Below are 24,744 nucleotides of genomic sequence, written 5' to 3'. Positions count from 1 at the left end.
CAGAAAGAATGTTCCCAATGGTAGGGGAATCCAGAACTAGGGGTCATAGTTTGAGGATAAGGAGTAAACCTTTTAGAACTGAAGTAAGGAGAAATTTCTTCACCCAGAGGGTGGTGAATGTGTGGAATTCGCTACCACAGAATGTAGTTGAGGCCAAAATGTTATATGATTTCAAGAATAAATTAAATATAGCTCTAGGGGCTGAAGGGATCAAGGGAAGGGGGGATCAGGATATTGAATTCGGTGATCAGCCATGATCAAAATGAATGGCGGAGCAGACTTGAAGGGCCAAATAGCCTGCTCCTGCTTCTAGTTTCTATGTAAAAGCACGTCTGAGGGTTTTAGAGCCATGTGAGCTGAGGCAAGGCTGGATTCGGGAAATGTTTGGGGGGGGTCAAAATAGGTCACCTTAGTGATGGCGTGAATGTGTGTTCGATAGCTCATCTTGGAGTCAAATATTGTCATCAAGTTTGTGAACCATCTGACTCGACCACAGCTGGTTGTCGGGGTGAGGGATGGAGTTGTCAGCTAAGAAATGGAATTTGAAGTGGTGACTGAAGACAATAGCTTCAGTCTTCCCAATGTTTCTGCTCATCCAGTACTGGTAGTAGTTTGACAACTTGAGGGGTTGAGAGAGGCAGTGGTGAGATGGTGCTTGTGTCTTTTTTATTGTCAGTTTCCACAGGTACACTGAACTACTGTACAAGCTAAAATAGGCATATGATCAATGCATGGACAATTTTAGTTTCATTAACCAAGGGATTAAAAGTAATGCTAGCTTATTAACAATTTTTTCTTTTTTCTCTTTGCGCGTCCCCCTGGCCCCACTCTGGTCTACATGTGCAATACATTGCTAGAAACCTACATTTATGGTGGGTGGGTAAAGCAAAAATACTAGGAATCTCAGATTACTAATTCTAAACATTGAACCAGAGCTTGCTTATAAGGTTATGGTGTTTCTGTCATAATGAATGTGGGTTCCACCCCTTGCAGCAGCCCATTAATAAAATTAAGACCACAAAAATGAAAATTATTCTGCACATTTAACTAGTATAGAATACATGATTTTAGATTGTTCCAATGATTAGCAAAATGTATAAGAAACTGATATGTAGGAAAATATATTGTGCATGTATCATATGTATAATTTGTGCGGTTTTATTATAAATGCTCCATTGCCCCACAATTTTAGCTTCAAAGTACCTCCTGCAAAATAATTGCCTTGGAAAACCAAGTCTTCAGATCCTTTTCATAATTGAACCATATGACTCCTGTAAAGTTTTGTTCTGGTCTACCGCTATATAGTACAACTGGACATGCAGGCTAGAGGGTTGCCTCTAGTCATGCCTGTTTGTTTGACTAGTTGTGAAAATTGAATGCAAAACTACACATTTAGTGTACCCCAATGATTTAATGGTTAATTTGGAATACTCTCCTAATTCTTCTACTCCTCGCCCCACAACCACCACCAATTTTGGGCTGTTAAGGCAGGAGCTTCAAAGGTAATTGTGCGGTTATGTAGCAAGCTATTAATGGCAGTGCACAAAAGAAGTGGTTCTGACTCCATGATTTGTATTTCATTTTTGTAGAATTCAATCCGTCACAACCTGTCACTGCACAGCAAGTTTGTAAGAGTTCAGAACGAAGGAACTGGCAAGAGTTCTTGGTGGATGCTGAATCCAGAAGGGGGGAAGAGCGGAAAATCTCCCAGGAGAAGAGCAGCATCCATGGATAACAACAGCAAGTTCGCCAAAAGCAGAGGGAGGGCGGCCAAGAAAAAGGCAGCACTTCAGGCGGGCCAGGATGGCGGTGCTGATAGTCCCGGAACACAGTTCTCAAAATGGCCTGGAAGTCCCAATTCCCACAGTAATGATGACTTTGATGCCTGGACCACTTTCAGAACAAGAACTGGCTCAAATGCTAGCACGTTAAGTGGAAGGCTTTCACCGATTATGCCAGAGCAAGAAGATATTGGTGATAGTGAGGTTCACCAGATGTCACCCTTAGTCTACCCTGGTAGCTCCAGTAAAATGCCATCAACGCTGCCAAGTCTAAGTGAGATGACTAGTTCTATGACAAATTCCATGACTGAAAATGTAATGGAGGATCTTTTGGATAACTTAAATCTTTTGTCCCCAAATTCGTCAATGGTAGCATCTACCCAGCCTTCTTCGGTGTCGCTAATGCAGCAAAGCACTGGCTATTCTTTTCCACCACAGAACACAGCCATCGGTTCACCGACGCCAGATTACAGAAAATGCCTGTATGCTCAAAGCAGTATGAATTCCCTACAGCAAATCCCTTTGCAGACTTTTCAAGAGAAAAAACAGGGCTTTGGACCGATCACTCAATATAACTGTTCACCAGGACTCCTTAAAGAATTACTAACTTCTGATTCCCCACCTCATGGTGATATGCTACCACAAGTTGATACTGTGGTATCACAAGCCAGTAATCGGATGGCCAGTCAAAATATGATGATCCCCACGACATATGCTAATCAGGCAGTTCACACCAAGATGATGAACCACAGCATCCAGCAACATCCAGTACATAGTCAACATTCAATCGCGATGAATGGCCGTGCCTTACCTCACACAGTGAGCATCATGACTCATCCTCAAAATATTCGACATCTGTCCACACCAAAAAGTCAGCTACAAGTGCCTATGTCTTTGCAAATCAATGCAATGGATCCATGTTCTATTAACAGTAACGGTGGTTACGGAAGAATGAATCTTGCTGCTGTGAGTCAGGAGAGGCTGCCCAGTGATTTGGATGATATGTTCATTGAAAGGCTGGACTGTGATGTTGATTCCATTATTCGTAATGACCTTATGGACGGCGAAACTATAGATTTTAACTTTGACTGCTATTCAAACAGTGCAAAGGCATCCACGCACAGCTGGGTATCTGGCTAAATTTTAGAGAGGTGGGTATTAGATCTTGCACCAAAACTGCATGTTTCCACTTTGTTTATTAATGTTAATGAGATTAAAATTCCAAAATGTCATTGTGTAGTCATAGAAGAATCATAGAAACCCTACAGTGCAGAAGGAGGGCATTTGGCCCATCGAGTCTGCACCGACCACAATCCCACCCAGACCCTACCCCCACATATCCCTCTAACCTACGCATCTCAGGACTCTAAGGGGCAATTTTTTTTTTTAACCTGGCCAATCAACCTAACCCGCACATCTTTGCACTGTGGGAGGAAACCGGAGCACCCGGAGGAAACCCACGCAGACACTAGGAGAATGTGCAAACTCCACACAGACAGTGACCCGAGCCGGGAATCGAACCCGGGACCCTGGAGCTGCGAAGCAGCAGTGCTAACCACTGTGCTACCGTGCCGTGTAGTGATGACTGAGAAGAAGTGGAACTGGAGCACAAGTGTCCCTCTTGATCTTAGAAAAGGGGGAAACAAAGCTCTAATAGTTTCTTCTGTTTCTGATCCAGTCTTGACCCAAGTTCACCTGATGGGGAAACCATAGTGGCTTCCGTGCACATGCGCGCATACACATAGTATATACATCCACATGCGCTAGCAGTTGGGAGTTTACAATGTCATCGGACCCCAATTTGCATATAGAACATAGAACATAGAACAGTACAGCACAGAACAGGCCCTTCGGCCCACGATGTTGTGCCGAGCTTTATCTGAAACCAAGATCAAGCTATCCCACTCCCTATCATCCTGGTGTGCTCCATGTGCCTATCCAATAACCGCTTAAATGTTTCTAAAGTGTCTGACTCCACTATCACTGCAGGCAGTCCATTCCACACCCCAACCACTCTCTGCGTAAAGAACCTACCTCTGATATCCGTCCTGTATCTCCCACCACGAACCCTATAGTTATGCCCCCTTGTAATAGCTCCATCCACCCGAGGAAATAGTCTTTGAACGTTCACTCTATCTATCCCCTTCATCATTTTATACACCTCTATTAAGTCTCCCCTCAGCCTCCTCCGCTCCAGAGAGAACAGCCCTAGCTCCCTCAACCTTTCCTCATATGACCTACCCTCCAAACCAGGCAGCATCCTGGTAAATCTCCTCTGCACTCTTTCCAGCGCTTCCACATCCTTCTTATAGTGAGGTGACCAGAACTGCGCACAATATTCCAAATGCGGTCTCACCAAGGTCCTGTACAGTTGCAGCATAACCCCACGGCTCTTAAACTCCAACCCCTTGTTAATAAAAGCTAACACACTATAGGCCTCTTCACAGCTCTATCCACTTGACTGGCAACCTTTGGAGATCTGTGGATATGGACCCCAAGAACTCTCTGTTCCTCCACAGTCTTCAGAACCCTACCTTTGACCCTGTAATCCACATTTAAATTAGTCCTACCAAAATGAATCACCTCACATTTATCAGGGTTAAACTCCATTTGCCATTTTTCAGCCCAGCTTTGCATCCTATCTATGTCTATTTAAGAAAGAACTCCATGGTTTGCCACAGGATCAGAGAAGCACATTAAGGTCAGAGACAGTGAAATCCAGTTGGTGCATTTTGGTAGGCAAATCTCCTGGTTAGGTTAATTACTCACTTGGCTGGTTAAAAATTTTGTACAGAACTGATTACTGTAGTTTCTGAATTTGTAATTGTCTTTTTAAAGGTGGTTTTGTAATATATATACTACCTCATATCAGTAGTGCAAACTGAGAATCTTCTTTGAGTAGGTGTTGGTTTAGCAAGACCAGTTAATGCATTGCTCCATGCAAGAGTAAAGTGACAAAATTTCAAAGCTTTGAGAGGAAAAAAAAATATAGTTACACAACTTTCTTGTGAAAAATCACTGAACATAAAACACTTGCTACCATTTTCCAGGTTGATATTAAGATAACTTTATTCCACCACAGTGAAAGAACCTTTATTTTGTATTTTTATGGTCAAATTGCATTCTATTGTTAATGGACTGGCAAACTCCTGTATGTTCTGTGTTGATGTCACTTGCCTCTGAAGGCATGAGTCAAGTTCCACTGCACACTTGAGCAACTCACCTAAGTTGACACTTGAGACCAGCTCTAAGGCTGCACAGTCAGAGATGATGTTTTACAAATGAGACTTGGGATCAAGATCTGTTCACATGCAGTTGAACATGAGATCGATGTCATGACACAGTTGAATGAAGAGCAAAGAGCTCTTACAGTGTCATTTCTGTCTTAAGTGACATTGCCAAAATGGTTTATCTCATTCTATTTATCTCATTTGATCTTTCTGGAACCAGCCTGTGTGCAAGTTGGTTGCTATGATTAGCTACCCAAACAACCACTACAAAAAGTAATTCACTTGGCCGTCGAGTGTGCTGGGACATCTTGAGGATATGAAAAAACCAATATAAATGCAAGTTTGATCTTATTCATTCTTTTCCTTGTATGTAACATCCTTCCTCCAGCCACATGTAGGGAAGAAAGCTTCTGCTCATTTCCTCCTTCAGACAGTGTGGCCAGATTTATTTGGATGTGCAACCACAGAGGATTGGGATATGTGTTTGTACCCACCTCCTGTGAAGTCTGCTCAGTACTTACAGGCTTCAATTTATTTTTGGTTTAATGACTTTTTAAAAATGGAACTTGGTAGGATCTCCTTTCTATTTAAATTTATGATGCAATGCTTGCTCAATGAGGATTTTTGTAGATATATTTTGATACAATTGAGTATTGAACTGTTGCAACTTCATGCAATATTAAATGTATGTTCTAATTAATCCCATATTTATATGAGAAATTAAGCATTTAATTATAGAATGTATATATTAAGTTTCCCGCAGGTAAACAATTCCTGTCAAGTGTGGCTTAAATACTTTTAAATTGTTGTATGTATATATTTGACCACATTGTGTATAGATATGGCTAGAGTAATTAATGGGTTGTGTTTGGCAATAGTGCTGTTTGGAGACTTACAAAATAGTTCATACCTGAGTCCAGTTCACAAGGTTGTAACCTAATCGAGAATTTCAAATGACTAAAGCAAAGCTCAAGTCATTTATAACAGTTGATTGAATCCTTGAGATTAGATTAGTCTTGGGCTCAATCGCTGACTTTTAGAAGTTACTGTAGATACTGATCTTAAATGAGAGTTTTTATTTATTTATGTTGAATTGACTTTTAATACAATGACAACTCGCCTTTAACATGGTTGCTTCACGGGAATGTTATCCAACGAAATTTGATACAGAGCCACATAGAGAGATTAGAACAATTGACCAAAAGCTTTGTCAAAGAGGCATGGGGGGAAAGCTGAGGAGGGGGGGGGGGAGGGGGGAGGGGGGGGGGGGGTGGGCGGCTGCTGTGTGGAGAGGAGTTGAGAGTCAGAATTTTGGGGAGAGAATTCCAGAGTTTAGGGATGGGGTTCTCCGATTTCATCTGAGGCCATCTTGCTGCCAGTGAGAACGGAGAATTTGGCACTCAGCCAAAACTCCCCATTCACTGCACCAGCATCAGAGAATCCCAGTAGTGGAGGTTTTCAGCGTAGGGCTTTAGCAGAAGCACAGCTATCAATGGTGCACTGATTAAAACTAGGTAATTAAAACTCAGTTGGTTGACAAGCTAAACCTCGCCAGAGGTTTTGAATTTCTCTTGAGCAAGGAGTTTAGTTTGATTTCTTCTGCCCACCACTTGAATTCATCTGACTCCTGATTTTTTTTTTGTAAGAAATGCCTCTGAACTGCAGTTGAAAAATTAAAATCAAGTGTAAAGATAAAGCCCTATTTCTGAATTATTACAAATGTTAGTTTCACTTGGCTTAATTTGCAACAGTTCAATAGGTTTATGCCTCTGTGTTTGACACTTTTTTCTATTTTTTTGTTAAACTAGATTTCTCTGAAGGCACCCAGACTGGATTGACATCATAAATTGGGAAAAGCAGTCCAAAGATGTCCTTCACCCTTACTGAATCTCTTGATAAATGCTCCCTTTTCCCTTTCATCATACTTGGCAGCATAGAACATTTTCCTGCACAGGATGTTTGCCCAATGTTTGCAGGTTATGTGCTGCTCCAGATAAGGCCTCTGGAATTTGGAACTGTTTGGTTACAAAGTGCCAAACTCACTACAGAATGTCATTTCAAACATATATGCATTGTGTGCTTAATTAACAAATTTTCTTTTAATTATGAGCATTACATGGTCCTGGTCTGGTTGTTAACTATGGCTGTAACAAGCTCTGCTCCCAACTCCAGAACTGTATTGTGAAAATTTCAAAGTAAATAACACACTTGCCATTTTATTTTAAAACACCGCCATTATATGATGGTGGCGAGTCCGTCACTTCTAACAAGTCGGACTCAATCTGCAGCCAAGGTTAGATTTAATTTCAAAACTTGCCAGTTTGTAGTAGCAAGTCATTATATCAATAACTCTGCCCCTAAGACTTGGGACAGACTGCCTGCATATCTCGTATGTAGTTGTTGCTGAATCTCTCCATCATACCACAAGGCTTGTAGTTGTACATGGGATGCTGGTTTTAGTGAATGACTTTAGACGATGGGCGCATTTCAAAATATTCCCAACAATAAGGGGTCACATGGTGGCACAGTGGTTAGCACTGCTGTCTCTCAGTGCCAGGGACCTGGGTTCAAATCTGGCCTCGGGTGACTGTCTTTGTGGAAGTTCTCCCCATGTCTGTGTGGGTTTCCTTCGGATGCTCTGGTTTCCTCCCACAGTGCAAAGATGTGCAGGTTAGATTGATTGGCCATGGTAAAGTGCTCCTTAGTGTCAGGGGGATTAGGAGGGTAAATGCATGGAGTAACAGGGATAGGGGCTAGGTGGGATTGTTGTTGTTGCAGGTTTGATGGGCTGAATGGTCTCCTTCTGCACTGTAGAGATTCTATTCATAAATCCACGATCCAACATGAAGTTATACGCACATGTCCTTTTCCTAATACGCAATGCACAAGGAATTTAAAAAGAAATGGACTCTTAACGATCTGATAACATTGATTTTTGTTCATTTTAAAGACATTGTAATGCAAGTGGGTGGGGGGGATTTTAACTTAACTCCGCTGTCAGGGAACTAGATCACGTTGGCTGCCCATTTCACACTGTCTGCTGAACTTGGTGGAGAGTTGTATTAGGCAGGGTGTAAAACAGGTTTCCAATCAGGTAGATTAGGTTAAAATGACCTCATTAATATTCAAATCATTTTTCTCCAAGGGATTTGCAATACATCTTATGGCATATAGTTCAAATATGTGGGTAAACTTTGAGTGATTTTTGATTATTGAAATGTAGTGAGTATTTGCAGTGCTTTTTTTTAATATTCCCAATCCATTGCTACATAGTTTGTAAATAGCTATTCCATCCTTTCGATTGAGCCTTCACCATGTCCATACCAGTTCTGTAAACACGGGAATGCCACATATGCCAACCATCCTATATAAATTACAAGACCATTTCAGTGTCACCCTTTCTCAGGGTCCTTGGTGGTTGTGACCTTGCAGAGTTGAAAACTAGTTGCAATTTGGATTTTGACATTGTGAAGTTCATAGTTTTAAAAAAAAACAGAAGTTAGACCACTTTTGTATCTTAACTCTCTAATTTATTTAAATTAATTTTGTCACATCTTAGCTGGCAAATGTTCCATTTGTAATACTTGTGGTGGTTTCAAATCTCCATAAATTGATCACCATGCCTGCTCTCTCTGCAGTCTGGGGGACACCACAAGCAGGAATGTTGCCAATATGAGGCTGCAACCTTAAGAGGCTTTACCATTTATTTAACTTGTGTTCTCCCAAGCATAAGGCCAAGGCAAATAGCTGGCAGCATGAAAATTCCACTTGACCACCTCAGTATATGGGAAATGGCTTCTGTTTGTGTCGTCTGCTAAAACTAATCAAAGATTCCTGAAATTAAAAGCTAGTTACTTGGCACTGATATGCTAGATTTCCACCTAGTTCTTCAGTTTTAGACATAAACATTAGTATCACAATGCCACAATCTACCTTGATGTTGAGAAACGTCTTGTCATTGAGGAAGTTAACCTTGATGGCCTGTGCAACAATATTTTCATCCAAGTGCAGTTTTACTTGGCATTGTTTGACTAACTTTAGGAAAAGACCCTGCGAAGATGTTTCTGGCTGTGGCTCCAGCTCATGCAACTAGCACTTTGATTCCAAAGTCGTTTGTTTCAAACTCTGATCTCCACGAGCCAGACTTTTGTTCCAGTGCAAGGGGTTCAGTGCAGAAGCTTCTTTTCGGGTGATGAACTGTTTTAGGCTGGATTACACCCACCTTTTTAAGTCCCTGACTTTTTAAAATATGCAAGTATAATAGATGCACTACTTTGTGGCTCATTATCAATGTGTTTTTGGTGCATTAGGTTTTCTTGACATGTAACAAGCTTCAGCTTTATTGTTTTAGGGTACTTTATTGATCCTGAACAAACACTGGAATGATGTTCGAATCTGTTTGCCTACGAATAGTTTGAAACTCTAGCTCTCCCAGATGGATAGCGGAGTGAATTATAGTCACCATGTGCTCCCCTATAGAAGATCACCTTATGCTCAATTCGTCACCAAATGCTTGGATAGCCATACCCAGTCCTTCTAAGCACATTCCCTAAATATGTCAGAAGGTGCAGCTTTTTTCGTGAAGGAGGCAACACAACCTGTTTACTTTCACTCTGGCAATATCAGACTTGTGTATAGAATTGTACACGGTAAGACCTGTAACATGCCTGTTGCTGGTGGTTGGGGAGAAATGGCATATTTCTAATATGGCTTTGAGTGGGACGATCGTGCAGAGACAACTGTATGGAATTTTTTTTCAGGAGCTGTCTGCAAACAATGGTACCCAACTTGTAACCTTAGCTTATTGACGGATTCATTCAATTGTGAGGGCAGGTCCATTTTTTTTCTCAGAAGACTGATTTTTGTGACTGCTTTGCATCCAGGGCATCAGCTTAGTTCAGGTAGCTTCCTCCTCTGAGTTAGAAGGATGTGGGTTCAATCCATACTGTAGATATGAATACATATTTTAGATTGACATTTCAGTGTAGCAGTGGGGAATGTTACATTGTTGAAGGTGCGACCTTTTCAGCGGCATATTGTGCCCGAGGCCTCATCTGCAAGCTCAGGTGGCAGTCACAGATCGCAAGGGAGTATATGCAAAGAAAAACAGCATGTTCTCCCGGCCAACATTTCTCTGTCAACCAGAACCAGCAAAACAAAATTACATCGTCCATTCATTTGTTGGTTGTGGGATCTCTCTGTGCAGAAATTGACTGCTGTGTTAATTACATAATGACAGTGTAACATGACAATGAATCCAATGTAATTCATTGGATGTAGAGTTCAAAGATGCAATACACACTCAAGTTTGTTCTCTCTCTAGTCTTTCACTCGCTCTCACCTTTTTCTCTCATCTTTGTCTCTCTTGCCCCTCTCTCGCCTTTTGCTCACTTTCCCTCTCCCGCCTTTTGCTCTCTCCCCCTCTCCCGCCTTTTGCTCTCTCCCCCTCTCCCTCTCTCGTCTTTTGCTCTCTTTCCCCCTCCCTCTCTCGTCTTTTGCTCTCTTTCCCCCTCCCTCTCTCGCCTTTTGCTTTCTCTCCCTCTCTCGCCTTTTGCTTTCTCTCCCTCTCTCGCCTTTTGCTTTCTCTCCCTCTCTCGCCTTTTGCTTTCTCTCCCTCTCTTGCCTTTTGCTTTCTCTCCCTCTCTCGCCTTTTGCTTTCTCTCCCTCTCTCGCCTTTTGCTCTCTCTCTCTCTCTCTCGCCTTTTGCTTTCTCTCTCTCTCTCTCTCGCCTTTTGCTCTCTCTCTCTCTCACTCCCTCTCCCTCACCTTTTGCTCTCTCCCCCTCTCCCTCTCTTTCGTCTTTTGCTCTCTCTCCCTCTCGCCTTTTTCTCTCTCTCCCTCGCCCTCTCTCTCGCCTTTTGCTCTCTCTCCCTCCCCCTCTCTCTCGCCTTTTGCGCTGTCTCTTTCTCCATAGCTGTGGTAACAGCTACAGTACTTGAGCTGATGTATATCATGTTGGAACACCAAGGTCCACATTCCATTCCCTTCTCCCCTGCAAACAATTGAATTTCTGTCTCGGCTGAGCTGCCGTGGAGGTACCTTGAGCAAAAACAAGTCACTATGCTGATGGGGACGTGAGTTGCTGTAGTTACTGGCAGTTGGTTTTCATAATGGCAGAGACCCATCAATAGGTGTAGCTCTGATGGCACATTGTCCTGAGGTTTCTGGATGGCAGAAAAAAACTTTTAAGATGAAAGTCATTCTAAAATATTCAATCCAAGACATGACCATCGCACATTCTTTGGAAATGCAAACAACCAAAAGATGCAAATACTTGTTCAACCCATTAAATTTGTTACAGCGCACAATTGACAGCTCGATCAGATGACATTCAGTGTTATAGTAGGGTTTTGTTTGGTCAAACTGACATGTTTAATAGGTAAATAGTTTAAGAATGAAAAATCGCGAGATCTGCATTTGTTAGTAATTTTTTTTGAATTATGTTTAATCAAAACCAGTACGGCAGGTCACGAGATTTATCATTTTTTCCTCCCATGAGTTTACAGAATCACAGAAAAAAAAAAGAATTAGGGGCATCGTGCACCTTCAGATTTTTTTTATATTAACTGGATTAAAATACAATTTTTGTATGTACGCAGTTAGAATTTTACATCCTAGGGGGTGCTATTAAGTGACGTTTGCTTTTTTTTTGTAAATATGCAACAACTCAAAAGTATAGGTTTTTTTTTCTAAATTTAATCAGTTTTGCCTGATGTGGATTTTTGCGCAGGGACTAATGTAAAGTTGTAAGTTTTTTTGTTACTTTTTTTTTGATCAGTTATTTAACAATCAGATTTCTTACACAAGTTTTCATTCTGCTTAACGTTATACTAAATTTGAAGTACCACAAAAGTGTTACGCTAGATGCTTGTACAGTTTCATAACTGTATTTCATTGGTCATAATATTGAAGCTCAGAAAGCTTTTGAGTAGAACTACCTTAATTGTAAATGATTGCTCTGTGAAATGTGCAGATCTTACCTATGCAAAGTCTTAACTTTGAATTTTTTGCAGATTTGTACTGTTAAAAGTATATTATAAAATAGAATTATTCAGATATTTTAAATGTAACAGAAAGATGTATTGTTTCAGATATAGTTGTATGTAACCATACATGGTATATAAAGTTTATTTAGAAGTTAATGATGGAAATCATACTGCTTTTGATAAACCTATACTATTTTTCTTCAGTACAACTAATGGATGTTATGTACTGTTTGATGTAAATGACTGAGCAGTGTCAGCAGAGCATCCCTAGGAAGAGGGAAGAAAACATCATTGGACCAATTGTTTTTCGATAGAAAATTAATTGCACTTAAACTTTTTTAAAAATGTTTTGATAAACATTACTTTTATGAATCTAATGAAATTTAAGTACTTACATATATTAACTTATCAAGTTAGATGTGACTTATCTATTGCATCTCGTTTATAAATTAAAGTTGCAATGGGCATAGATTTTCTTTTTAAATTGACAATTACCAATTTGCACAATGCTGACCCTTCTTTTGACGGATGTTCCGCAGACCAACGGCAACCTGAAACTGGCATGTAAATAATGCTTGTAGCAGTACTTGAAAGTTTCACCACTTTATATCTTTTCAGTAATGTAGGCTGTAACTAAATATATTGTTTCATAGACAAGTGCCTGATAATGTACATTAAAAGACACAAGAACAATCTTTGCTGTTTATTGTATGGAGCCATAATAAATGTATATAAATTCTGTTACGGAATTGGAATTGTGTTGCTGTCATTTTTTTTCTGATTTATGGCGAATCACCTGATTTGTATTCTCCCCTTGCAATGGGGAGGAGGGGAATCCCATTCTTGCCGCTGTTTTGAGGGTGTACAGATGGGGAAATGAGGGAAATTTCGAGCAGTGGCATTCCACACCCTATCTATCAGCAGTATGGGCAGTGCCATAATGGCAAAGGCGGCCAACCTCCCAGGTGTGCGTGACACCACTTGAAACAGTTTTATTTTTAGGCTTTGTAAGTAAAGGGCCTAATGTTTATTTCAGGATCCCTGCAGGAATTTTGGCATTGCAGATTGCTTTGCTCAACGCATTCTGGTCTACATGTGATCTAACCAGTGGCCATTAAAGGATTAGCATAAAAAATGTAAGAATTTTTTTCCTGTTTAACTTGATGTGGATTCCCGTGGGTTGATGCTGTCCACGATCCCTCCACTCCCATTTCTCTCCCTGACAATCCATATCAAATGATATTCGAGAAGAGCAGTATTCAAAATGCTATGTCAATTTAAGGAGATGGGCAAAGGAATGACCACTTTTTTTTTAAACCACAAATGTGCACACATTTGGATTTGAGTTTCATTATTGACCATTCACTGAAAATCTAGTCAGTATGAAGCTGAAGAAAAATCCAGCCAAACTTCAAAATAACTTTTTTGGGAACCCAAACTCTCTAATGACATGAATTGGAGAGGATTTGTAGAAGAGGAAAAGAGAAGCAAGGAAAAGAAATCTCACCACATGAGGTATTCTACAGGCCTCCAAAGAGTTGGGAGGATAGAAGAACAAACCTGAAGGGAAATCACAAGAGCTATAGAGTGGTGATACTGGGGGACTTTAATTACCCAAGTACTGATTGGGATAATGATTGAATCCTCCATGGAGTATAATCCCTATCAGATTGCCATTCTGCTCCTATTTTTTTTTCACACTGTTCCACGTTTCTCACCTGAACTTCCAAACTGCATCTGTTCTGAGTCCTCATTCGCAGGATCACTGGGGGAAGCCAAGCCATGCTCTTCCCTGCCCTGTCTTTTGGTAAGCCATTTACTAATACAGTGAAAAGCCTTTGGACATTATTTTCACTGTTAGTGAATGATTGAAGTAAGTGAATATGGTGGTAGGAGGCTGTGTGCTTTGTGCTAGCGGGATGGGGCAGGGTGTAATGTTGGCTCCATTCTCTCCCCACAGATGCTGTCAGACCTGAAATTTTCCAGCATTTTCTGTTTTTGTTTCAGATTCCAGCACCTGCAATATTTTGCATTTCTATCTGGGTGTTGGGGTTAGGGTCAGGTCAAACTGGAGAAGAGTCCGGTGTATAGTTACCCAGGAGTCCTACGTGAGACTGGATTTTACATGCTCCCACTGGGCTTGTTTTTTTATGGGGGGGTCACAAAATGGGGTGGCTGCCAACCCGACCACCACCTCGGGCATTCTTGAGCTCCCCCCCCCCCCCCCACCCCTACACCATGTTTGGGGAGGTGGGAAAACTCCAAAATCAGCAGTCATATTTAAATAAGAGTGAATTTGTTAATCATGCTTTTTTTGCTGAAGCTGTCAGCCACATGATGACACAGTGGTTAACACTGGTGCCTCATAGCGGTGGGGACCCGGGTTTGATTCCGACCTTGGGTGACTGTGGAGTTTGCACATTCTCCCCGTGTCTGAGTTGATTTCCTCTGGGTGCTTTGGTTTTCCCCCCGTCACCCCAAAGATGTGTAGATTAGGTGGATTTGCCATGGTTAATTGCCCCTTAGAAAGATGTGTGGGTTAGCCATGGTAAATGGGCGGGCGTTATGGGATAAAGGGGGTGGGCCTGCATATAATGCTCATTCATAGACTCAGTACAGGCTAAATGCCCCCTTCTGCACTGTAGGGATTCAATGGCCCCAATGAGGATAACGTAGACTTATACGTTATGAGGAAAAACTCAGACCGAAGTTGTTCTTGTTGGGGAAAAGATGGGGCGACATGATTCTGCTTTGAAACTAGTTAAGAGTGCTTGGTGATGAAAACACAAATGAGCTATTTGACTTTGATTACGTAACTGGAGGATACAGATTCAACATTAACCAGCTTCAAATGAGATGAAAAGTTTCTTGCTCCTTCCAGAATATTTAAACAAATTCCCAACACAGCAGTTAGTGCTCTGACAATAAGCCTATCCAGCTAGGACCTAGATAACTAACTAGTGATTCAAGAATAGGTCTGATGACTTAGGATCATAGAAATGACTGATGGGATACGATGCTTTCTGCACTGCTAACATTTGGGGGCTGCGAGCGACAGCACAGTGGGGACTTGTGCGAATAAATATTGTGGAGTTTTGCGTAGTTTCCTTTGGGTCCTAAGGTTTGTATTTGTAGAGAATTACGGAGCTGAGACGGTGAAGCTAAAACTCAGGACTTTAGCATTACATCTGTGACTGCTTCTCTTCCAGCTATGTGACTCACTGAGATATCACATGTAAAAACACACTCCATTACAAAGTCCCTTTCCGGAGATACTACACTGGAGGAGCAAAGGTTATCAGTAAGGATGTGATCTTTGATTTTTTAAACAATGCTGCAGGATTAGGCCAAATGTTTGACTCATTCTTACAAATTGTTTTCCAAATTTCTGAGAAAATGTGACCCTTATTGTGAAATTACTGAATTTTTTGTGAGCCCTTTATAAAACTTAGGTAGAGGTGAAACTGCAGGATAGAAATGTTAATAATTCTGTGACAACCAACACAGTTTGTTCCTTGAATACAGTGTGTTTCCTTCAATGTTCAATTTAAACCTATAATTTCCACCTTTTGCTTATTTGATAAATAGTTTTAAGTTTAAAGTTTATTTATTAGTGTCACGAGTAGGCTTACATTCACACCGCAATGAAGCTACTGTGAAAATCCCCAAGACACCACACTCTGGCGCCTGTTCGGGAACACTGAGGGAGAATTTAGCATAGCCAATGCACCTAACCTGCACATCTTTCAACTGAGAGAGGAAACCGGAGCACCCAGAGGCAACCCACGCAGACATGGGGAGAATGTGCAACTCTGCACAGTGGGTAATCCAAGCCGGCAATTGAACCAGAGTCCCTGGTGCTGAGAGTTCTAACTGACCAACGAATTGTAGTTGTAACCTGGTCCATGTCAAAATACTACTCAATTAGGAACTGTACCTGCTTCTAATTGTAATGCTTCATTTACCAGTCTTGCCATTCATCTTTAAGGGAGCTAAAAAGAATCAGATTGAGGATATTCTGTGAAGATTTTCATGCATGCTTACTTCCCCGGTAGGCTAGCCGCGTTAGCGAGTGAATAGCTCCTGCTCATTTACTCTTGGTCTGTATTGTCTTGGCAGGTTTCATTTAGAATGGCCATAACTGAGGTTATGACAATTCCCCTGACTTATGACAGTGAGCATTGATGTTTAGCCTCCCTGTTTTTGATTTGTTTTTGATTACTATCAAGTGACTGCTATTTTCTGGAATTTTTGGGTGAGGACAGGAACTTGTGGTCTGTCCTGATGTTGACCACCACCCCTGGAGTGGAATAGCTGAATTGTAAAAAGTCCATATAAATATGGCAACAGACAAAGGACCAAAGGCAAGCCGAAACCACAGAAAAATAAAATAGTGAGCGAGGAGTCACTGCTGTTGGCCAACTGAAGCTTGGAAAGAAAAGTCATGCTTGACATCCAGTTGACCTTCACATGTACTTAAGTATTAAAGACCTTACTTTGTCTTTATTCCCCATGTGTTAATGCCTAACTATAGCGGAAATGCTGCTACTTTCAGAGTATCATGTACATGTAACTTCTCTATTGCTTCTGGGACATACACATGGAGCACTTTAGCCAATACACAGGAAAAACTTCACTTTGATTTGCAGTTTATGTTGTCAATGTTAGTTGGAGTGATAGTAGCAACGGTCTAACTGGCAAACATTTATGTCAAGCCAGTGACTGATGAGTTTCTGTCTTCATGCGGTGACTCAATCATGTACTTAAAAAAGGAGGCCTTGCAGAGAAAGTTTCAAGAGTTAGCTTTCAGATTAAAGTGTGAAACCATGAGGGTGGTAGTCTGGGGATTATTTCTGGTGTGACTTGGAAGGGATGAATGAAATGCATTAGGGTATGGTTTAAAAGATGTAGAAAGGAGGCTTTCAATTTTCTGGGACATTGGGATAAATTATGGGACGGGGAAATTATACAGATGGGTCTGACGCAGATGAAATTTGGGGGGGCGGTGGGGGGTGGGATTCTCCCAGCCTGCTGCGCTGCTAAAGCTGTGACAGAGGGAGGGAGGCCAGCTACCAGGGTTGACCATTGGGTAGGGGGGATGGGCAGGCTTGCTGGGAAAGAGAGGTGCCAGTGAGGGGTAGGAGGAGAGATCGGGACTGCCGGTGGGGGGAGGGAAGGGGGAAGATCGAGGTGGGGGGGGTGGGGGTGGGGGTGGGGTGGGGGTGGGGGTGGGGTGGGGGTGGGGGGGGGTGGGGGTGGGGGGGGTGGGGGTGGGGGTGGGGGGTGGGGGGGGGGGGGGTGGGGGGGGGTGGGGGGGGGGTGGGGGGTGGGGGGGGGGGGTGGGGGGGTGGGGGGGGGGGGGGGGGGGGGGGGGGGGGGTGGGGGGGGGGGGTGGGGGGGGGGGGGTGGGGGGGGGGGGTGGGGGGGTGGGGGGGGGGGTGGGGGGGTGGGTGGGGGGGGTGGGGGGGGGGTGGGGGGGGGGGGGTGGGGGGTGGGGGTGGGGGGGGGGGGGGGTGGGGTGGGGGTGGGGGGGGGGGGGGGGTGGGGGGGGGGGGGGGGGGGGGGGGGGGGGGTGGGGGGGGGGGTGGGGGGGGGGGGTGGGGGGGGGGGGTGGGGGGGGGGGGGGGTGGGGTGGGGGTGGGTCAAGACTGGCCCAGACACATCCAGGAGGCCAACGATCAGGGGTGGGAGGGGATCACACGGCCAGTGATGCAGGGCTGGCCTGCGATCGGGAGGCCGGCAGTGAGGGGCTACTGTGCATGTGCCAATCTCGGTGCCAGCCTCTCCAGTGGGAAAAGGTCCCGCCCATTGATTTTTCACGGGATTCACACGAGGGCTCTCTGCACCACACAGAGTGTGGGAAATTCATTTTGAAAATTCCACTGAATAAAACAATGGGGTTTACTCCAGTTTTTACGTGAATTCGACAGGTAGAATCTTTTTAGGAGAATCTTCTTTGTGTTCTGCCCGAAGGCAGTTGCTTAGGTCAGGACTGGGTTTAACGCTCTCCTCCAACGGATTAAGACAAGGCAGGGGCCACGTTCAATTCAGTGATGAAGTTGGTGTCAGGCCTGGCCCCCTAACCCCCGTTGGAGGGCCTTTCCAAAGTGTAAACGCCCTCTTGATATCTCAAAACCTGGCCCCCAACCCTCCCCTGCTGACTCCTGAAAAGTTTCGAGTCCATCACAGCTTGACTTAGCTGACTGCAGTAGCAGCAATGGCCATCACTCCCAGTGGCGCTACTGGGAAATTGAGAGCTGCTGGCCTCTGAGTGGCTGGTAGCTCTCTTGGAGGGTGGGGAGAGGGGATGTCCTCACTGTGAGGGCCACCTCCAGCCTACTAAAGGCAACAATTCTTCCCCTTGACCTGGCTCATCTCTGACAGGTGGTGGGAGGAGCCACAGCACACTGTATAATTCAGCCTATCGTCTTTTCCATGATATTCTGTCCTGTGCCAGACTTCTCTTTATCAAATAACTTCCTTCTATTTTCAAGCCATCCAGCATTGAACTCCTCCCCCTCGCAAGCCTTCCTCCATAACATCTCTTACTGGTCCGCTTCCTCCTAAGACGTGCCCTGCCCAGTCTCTCTACTTTTGCCTAATTGCATACAACACATTCCTTTGTTCACTCTCATCAGTGCTTCTTTATTTGTTTCTTTTTCTGTCCAGCCAATCCTTTCCCTTTTGCCTCCAAAGCCACATTTCAAAGGTATTTTGCAAGTTGGTCTCCTTTTTCTGTAGGGTCTAAGTCTCCCATCTGTGCAAAACAATACTTCAGGTCAAGCTCTTGGTAGGATCTTTCTTGAGCTCATTCAGCTTCCCAGTTAACAACCGCCCCTTCTTACTAAATGCAGCCTTTCCCATTGCCATCCTTGTTCTTGTATCTTCTTCCTTCTGCGGATATTATGCTTCCTAAGTAATTGAGTTCTTGTACCTGTTCTAGTTCTTTTCCATTCTATGAATCAGACTGCAATAAAGTTTTTATTATCTAGTGTGCGTGGAGAATGGGCAGAATGGGTTAGTCAAAATTGCCAGTTAATGGAGAGGCCCAATTATCAATGGAATACAGCACATACTTGTAGCATGATCAGGAAGTAAAGGGCAATATTCCTTTTACTTCTAATCTACAACAATACATTAAAACTTAAAGTATAAAATTTATAGAGCCGTATACAGGTTTCGGGCTCTGGATAACTTCATATTGCTTCTGGTTGGTATAGTGACGATTCATATTGGGGGAACATCAGAAATTCTGGTTGGTGGAGAACTCTGGCTGCTAAAGTGCTGAATAACACAAAGCTTAATTCAAGCAATGGAGCAGGGCCCAGAATAATAAAATGGGAGGAGGGGAAAGTACAATAGAACCAAAAGATTAAAGCTGGAGACAAAGATACAAAAGCTGTGCTATCGCACAGAGCAGGATGTGATGGGTGATGAACTGTGCAGATACTAACACAGCAGGTAAGTAATTCTGTGACGCCTATGACCGCACAGGAAACGTCAAGCCAGAATTTGCTGTGGTTGTACATCTGATGGCATTGGCCATTAGCTAGTCTTGCTTTTGCCTGTTCAGGTTAGTAAATGCGTTGCGTGACATGTGGGCGAAGGTGCGAACTGATAACGTCACGGTAAGGGAAACCAGATACCTGGGACACGTGTGAACTGGGCAAGCAACTGCACCTCCTAACCAACCAGATTGAACGGCTGTGAAATGAACTGTGCAAGGGCTGGAAAGGAAATGTAAATTAAAATGGATAAATTTAAGTCAGATCAAATACAAAGAAAGAAAGATTTGATGAAGAGAGTGGGGGCGGGGGACAAAAGAAAAGTAAAACTATTTTTAAAATATATTGTACAAATTAAATCTCCAACCATTAAAACCTGAAAAAATGAGCTATCACACTTAGCAAGCTAATGTTTATTGTCATGGAGGTTTACCAGCAATATTTTAATACTTACAGCATCAGGGCACTTTGATTGAGATTGACAGGACTTGACTTCCTGTGGAAAGTTGAGTTTGTACCTACTGTGCAAGTACAGCAAGATTTACATTGCTCAGTGCAAATCAATACTGAACAGATAACGAGATGCCATCTTTGCAATGCTAAATTTGACGCTTAACTTTGGATTTTGAGATTTAACCATGCAACTGAACCCTCCCCCCACCACCCCCCAACCTGGTTTCCGCGACATTTGTACATAAATGAGGGTGAGCACCATTAGCCTTGCTGTTACTCTGACAGAAAATTAAAGTCATAAGACAAAATCTTCTATCCTCTTTCGGATTCTATAGATTCAATCTGCTACTGCTCTGCCCATTTTGTTGGCCGTCTACGTCCTGTTGCAATGATCAGTATCATCTCCACCTTTGCCACACCTCCAAGTTTGGCATCATGAGCAAACTTTGAGGCTATATTTCAGTATCCAAACACCAACGTGCCATCCTCTTCCATTCTGAAAAACAACAGATGATCATGACTTGCTGTTTTTCCACCTTTGTGCCAAATCTATTTTACCCAAGTTGATACTAATCTTCCTATTCCATGAGTCTCAATTTTGCCAACCAGCCTTTTATGTGGTACTTTGACAAAAACTTTCTTAAAATCCATATCAACAACGTCGCTTCCATTCCCTTCATCGACCCTCTCTGCTACTTCATCAAAAGATTCAATGAGATTAGTCATTGATCTTCCTGCTAAAAACCTGTGCTAGATCTCTTTCATTAATTCCTATATTTGGCTTGTAGTTATAAGGACTGTCCTTACACCCTTTCTTGAATAAGGGTGTCATATTTGCCCCTCTGCAATCCTCTGACACTTTCCCCATATCTAAGAAAGATTGAAAGATTACAGAGAGTCCTCCTGTTACTCCCTTTATCAGTCTGGGATGCAAGACATTGGACCAGGCAACGTGTCCATTCTGAGCATAAGCAGCCTTTCCTGTTTATCTTGCCTATCAATTTTCACTCCATCCATTACATCTACCTTCTCCGCTTCTACTTATAATTTGTCAGCATCCTTCTCCTTGGTAAGTATATGTCACCCATTTTGACTCCAGAATGAAACTCAAAAACTCGGTTTATGATGCAAGAACCAAGCAAAATACGTTAAACTGAAAGAGGAAATGAACACCAACATTTACAGATGTACCATAGAAAGCATCCTTTCTGGTTGTATCACAGCTTGGTATCTATAGTTCCTGCTCTGTGCAAGACTGTAAGAAACTACAAAGGGTCATGAATGAAGCCCAATCCATGACACAAACCAGCCTCCCATCCATTGATTCTATCTACACTTCCCGCTGCCTCGGAAAAGCAGCCAACATAATTAAGGACCCCACACACCCTGGACGTACTTTCTTCCACCTTCTTCTGTTGGGAAAAAGATACAGAAGTCAGAGGACATGTACCAACCGACTCAAGAACAGCTTCTTCCCAGCAGCCATCAGACTTTTGAACGGACCTACCTCGCACTAAATTGATCTTTCTCGACACCCCGGCTATGACTGTAACACTACATTCTGCACTCTGTCCTTTCCTTCTCTATGAACAGTATGCTTTGGCTGTATGGCATGCAAGAAACAATACTTTTCACTGTATACTAATACATGTGACAATAATAAATAAATCAAATCTAAACAGGAAAGAAGATTGGCAAAGAGAGAATATTTGATTTGATTTGATTTATTGTAGTCGCACATATTGACATACAGTAATAATTATTGTTTCTTGCGCGCTATAGAGGCAAAACATACCATTCATAGAGAAGGAAACGAGAGAGTGCAGAATGTAGTGTTACAGTCACAGTTAGGGTGTGGAGAAAGGTCAACTTAATGCAGAATAAGTCCATTCAAAAGTCTGACAGCAGCAGGGAAAAAGCTGTTCTTGAGTCGGTTGGTACTTGACCTCAGACTTTTGTATCTTTTTCCCGACGGAAGAAGGTGGAAGAGAAAATGTCCGGGGTGCGTGGGGTCCTTCATTATGCTGGCTGCTTTGCCGAGGCAGCGGGAAGTGTAGACAGAGTCAATGGGTGGGAGGCTGGTTTGCGTGATGGATTGGGCGACATTCATGACCTTTTGTAGTTCCTTGTGGTCTATGAAGATATGAGGATAGAATGGCAGTTAACATAAAAGAGAACCCAACAACCTTCTACTGGCGTGTAGAAGCTGGTAGTAAGAGGTGGGGCAGGTCTTATTTTCCTCTTCACTTCTTTTCTTATCTTATTGTATTTGGCCTGATTCTCAACAGAATAATTCACCTGACTTGCACCGTACACCATTTATTTTTTGTTTCATCATGTTCTCCACCTCCATTCTCATCCAAGGTATCCTGACTTTGATCCCTTGACGTTTTGTCCTAGTTGGAATGTGCCTAAACTTTACATGGATCATCTCCTCCTTCAAGATCTCACAGTTTTTCCTGTCAGTCTTTGGTCCCATTTTTTCCTGGCTGTATCTCCTCTCATCCCAAAAAGGTTAGGCCACTTCCAGTTTAGAAATTCTACTTTAGATTGTTCCTTGCTTTTGTTCATTATTAATCTAAACCTTATGATACAATGGTCACTCATATCCAAGTGTTATCCCATAGACACCATGGTCCACTTGCCCTACCTTATTGGCACCACATCCAATAATGTCTCCTCCGTCATTGGACTGAGAACACATTATCAAAGAAGTCCTTTTGAATTCATTTCAGAAATTCCTTCCCCTTCTTTCCTTTTACTCTAAAATTATCGCAAGTTATGTCCCTGTAGCCTGGGTGATGCATCTTTGTCACAGAGACTGGCATAACTATAGGGTTCATGGTGGGAGATATAGGAAGGATATCAGAGGTAGGTTCTTTACGCAGAGAGTGGTTGGGGTGTGGAATGGACTGCCTGTAGTGATAGTGGAGTCAGACACTTTAGGAACATTTAAGCGGTTATTGGATAGGCACATGGAGCACACCAGGATGATAGGGAGTGGGATAGCTTGTTCTTGGTTTCAGATAAAGCTCGGCACAACATCGTGGGCTGAAGGGCCTGTTCTGTGCTGTACTGTTCTATGTTCTATGTTCTAGAACTTCTGAATGGTACTACAGAATAAGTGACTTGCATCATATGGATTTGCCACTCAAATGTGGAACTTTTGCAAAGCTCCTTTGATATTCTCTCTGAAAAGATTTGGAAGGCAATTATCAACTTCTGCCTTTGAAATCTTTTTCTTATCTCTGCCACTTTGATACAGATTTTGTTTTAATTTGCTTATTACATGTTGAAATTCTAATCAGTTCTAGAGTAAACTGATGTACGTATACCTCAAACATTACAAGCCCATCTACTCCGACACGCCTTTTCGATGAGTTACAAATTTAAAGTTGGGTTGCTTAGCTCATTTTCTGGCTCATAATTCATCGAAATAAAAGTCAATATTATTAATTTATAACGTAGAGACTTGGAGTGGTCTGGATTGATAGATCACATGCTGTAGCGAAACTGACAACAGCCTCCACAGTAAAAAAAAGGATTCTATAACGTAAAGTAATTGTAGTTTCAGGTTAATTTAAGAACCCCTGTCAATGGTGAAGTTGCTGCCACTTCAGCCCTCCAATCGGCTCCGAGTGCTTGATTTATCGTCCTGCTCATAGTAGCGTTCCTCAGTTCGAAAACCAGAAACCTCGGCACAAATCAGAAATGGTGAGATCAGCAACCTGGATGGTGAAATTTACAGTATATGCCACCAATCTTGAGGGATGTCTGGGCCATTGACAAAACCTTCATATCAGTATCTCGAGTGAAATGCGAGTCGCCACAGTGCAAGAGGACCATTGGCTGCTCTCCCTTTTGAGAGAGAACTGACTGGTGGTGACATAACCTGAGGGTCACCACACCTCAGGCCAGGAGCAAGGCTGAAAAGACGGGCTTTCATAGATAACCTCAGCTGGTACGGGAATTGAACCCACACTGTTGGGTTCCCGCATCTTGACTGGCACAGGCTTGCAGGGCCGAAGGGCCTGTTCCTGTGCTGTACTTTTCTTTCTTCATTGGTGGCATCATTCACCAGCTGTCCAGCCAACTGAGCTAACTGACCCCAAATGGATGCTTCCAAATTCTTTTCATGAGCGCTAGAGTTTTACGATTAAATTTGAAAGACACCCCTATTGGACAGGGAGATTATATCGTAACTGGCACTAAGAGCTCTGGCACTAAAATATCGCTTACAATCCTTTGCAAAGCTAGAGAAGTGGGACCTTATGCAGCCTTTCATATGAAAGTGAATTTGGCTACAATGGAGATAGACCTCTTTGGTCCAACTGTAGGTAAGGTGGAAAGAATTGGCATGGCAGACACGAACAGAAGCAAATTAAGCACGGGTGTCTATCCCAGGCCACCAGGCTCTGGGGATTGGAGCAGGAATTTTGTCGTCAGCTAACAGAGGATAAATGCAATAGGAACATTCAACTTTAGAAAAGAAGATTTTGAGTGGTGAGCTTGCCATTATCATTAGTGGATTATTAGAAATGTAATAGTTAAAGAAGCTCCAATCTATTCAAAGGGGTTTAGGAACAGTACAGGACAGTACATTTGATTGAGAAAGTGAGCTCATGAGTGAAAGAAGATATTTATTGTGGATAGGTATGAGACAGTGGCCCATAAATTCAGCCGCTGGTTTTTCGGGTGTGAAAGTGCTTCAGTATGTTGCCTGACATATTAGAAAAGGCCCAAACATTGGTGGGTAGTGCCCACACTTGAAATGCAAATAAGAGACCTA

At 42.8% G+C, this 24,744-nt stretch overlaps 2 protein-coding genes across 2 annotated transcripts in view; one reads left to right on the top strand and one right to left on the bottom strand.

Moving 5' to 3' along the window:
• The window catches only part of foxo1a (forkhead box O1 a), a 90,722-nt gene extending 77,976 nt beyond the window's left edge, over nt 1-12,746 (top strand). Inside the window, exons 2-3 of the mRNA XM_078222321.1 lie at nt 1,590-2,932; nt 6,820-12,746. Coding sequence (XP_078078447.1) covers nt 1,590-2,921 — 1,332 coding nt within the window. The 3' untranslated portion in view covers nt 2,922-2,932; nt 6,820-12,746. The remainder of the gene's footprint in view (nt 1-1,589; nt 2,933-6,819) is intronic.
• LOC144499817 (mitochondrial ornithine transporter 1-like) overlaps nt 1-24,744 on the bottom strand; it is a 401,928-nt gene that overhangs the window by 213,778 nt on the left and 163,406 nt on the right. The window lies entirely within an intron of this gene.

The sequence above is a fragment of the Mustelus asterias genome, chromosome 10, assembly GCF_964213995.1.
Source record: "Mustelus asterias chromosome 10, sMusAst1.hap1.1, whole genome shotgun sequence".
Taxonomy (NCBI): Eukaryota; Metazoa; Chordata; class Chondrichthyes; order Carcharhiniformes; family Triakidae; genus Mustelus; species Mustelus asterias.
Note: the sequence above shows the minus strand (reverse complement) of the source record. Positions and strands in the feature narration are given on the sequence as shown.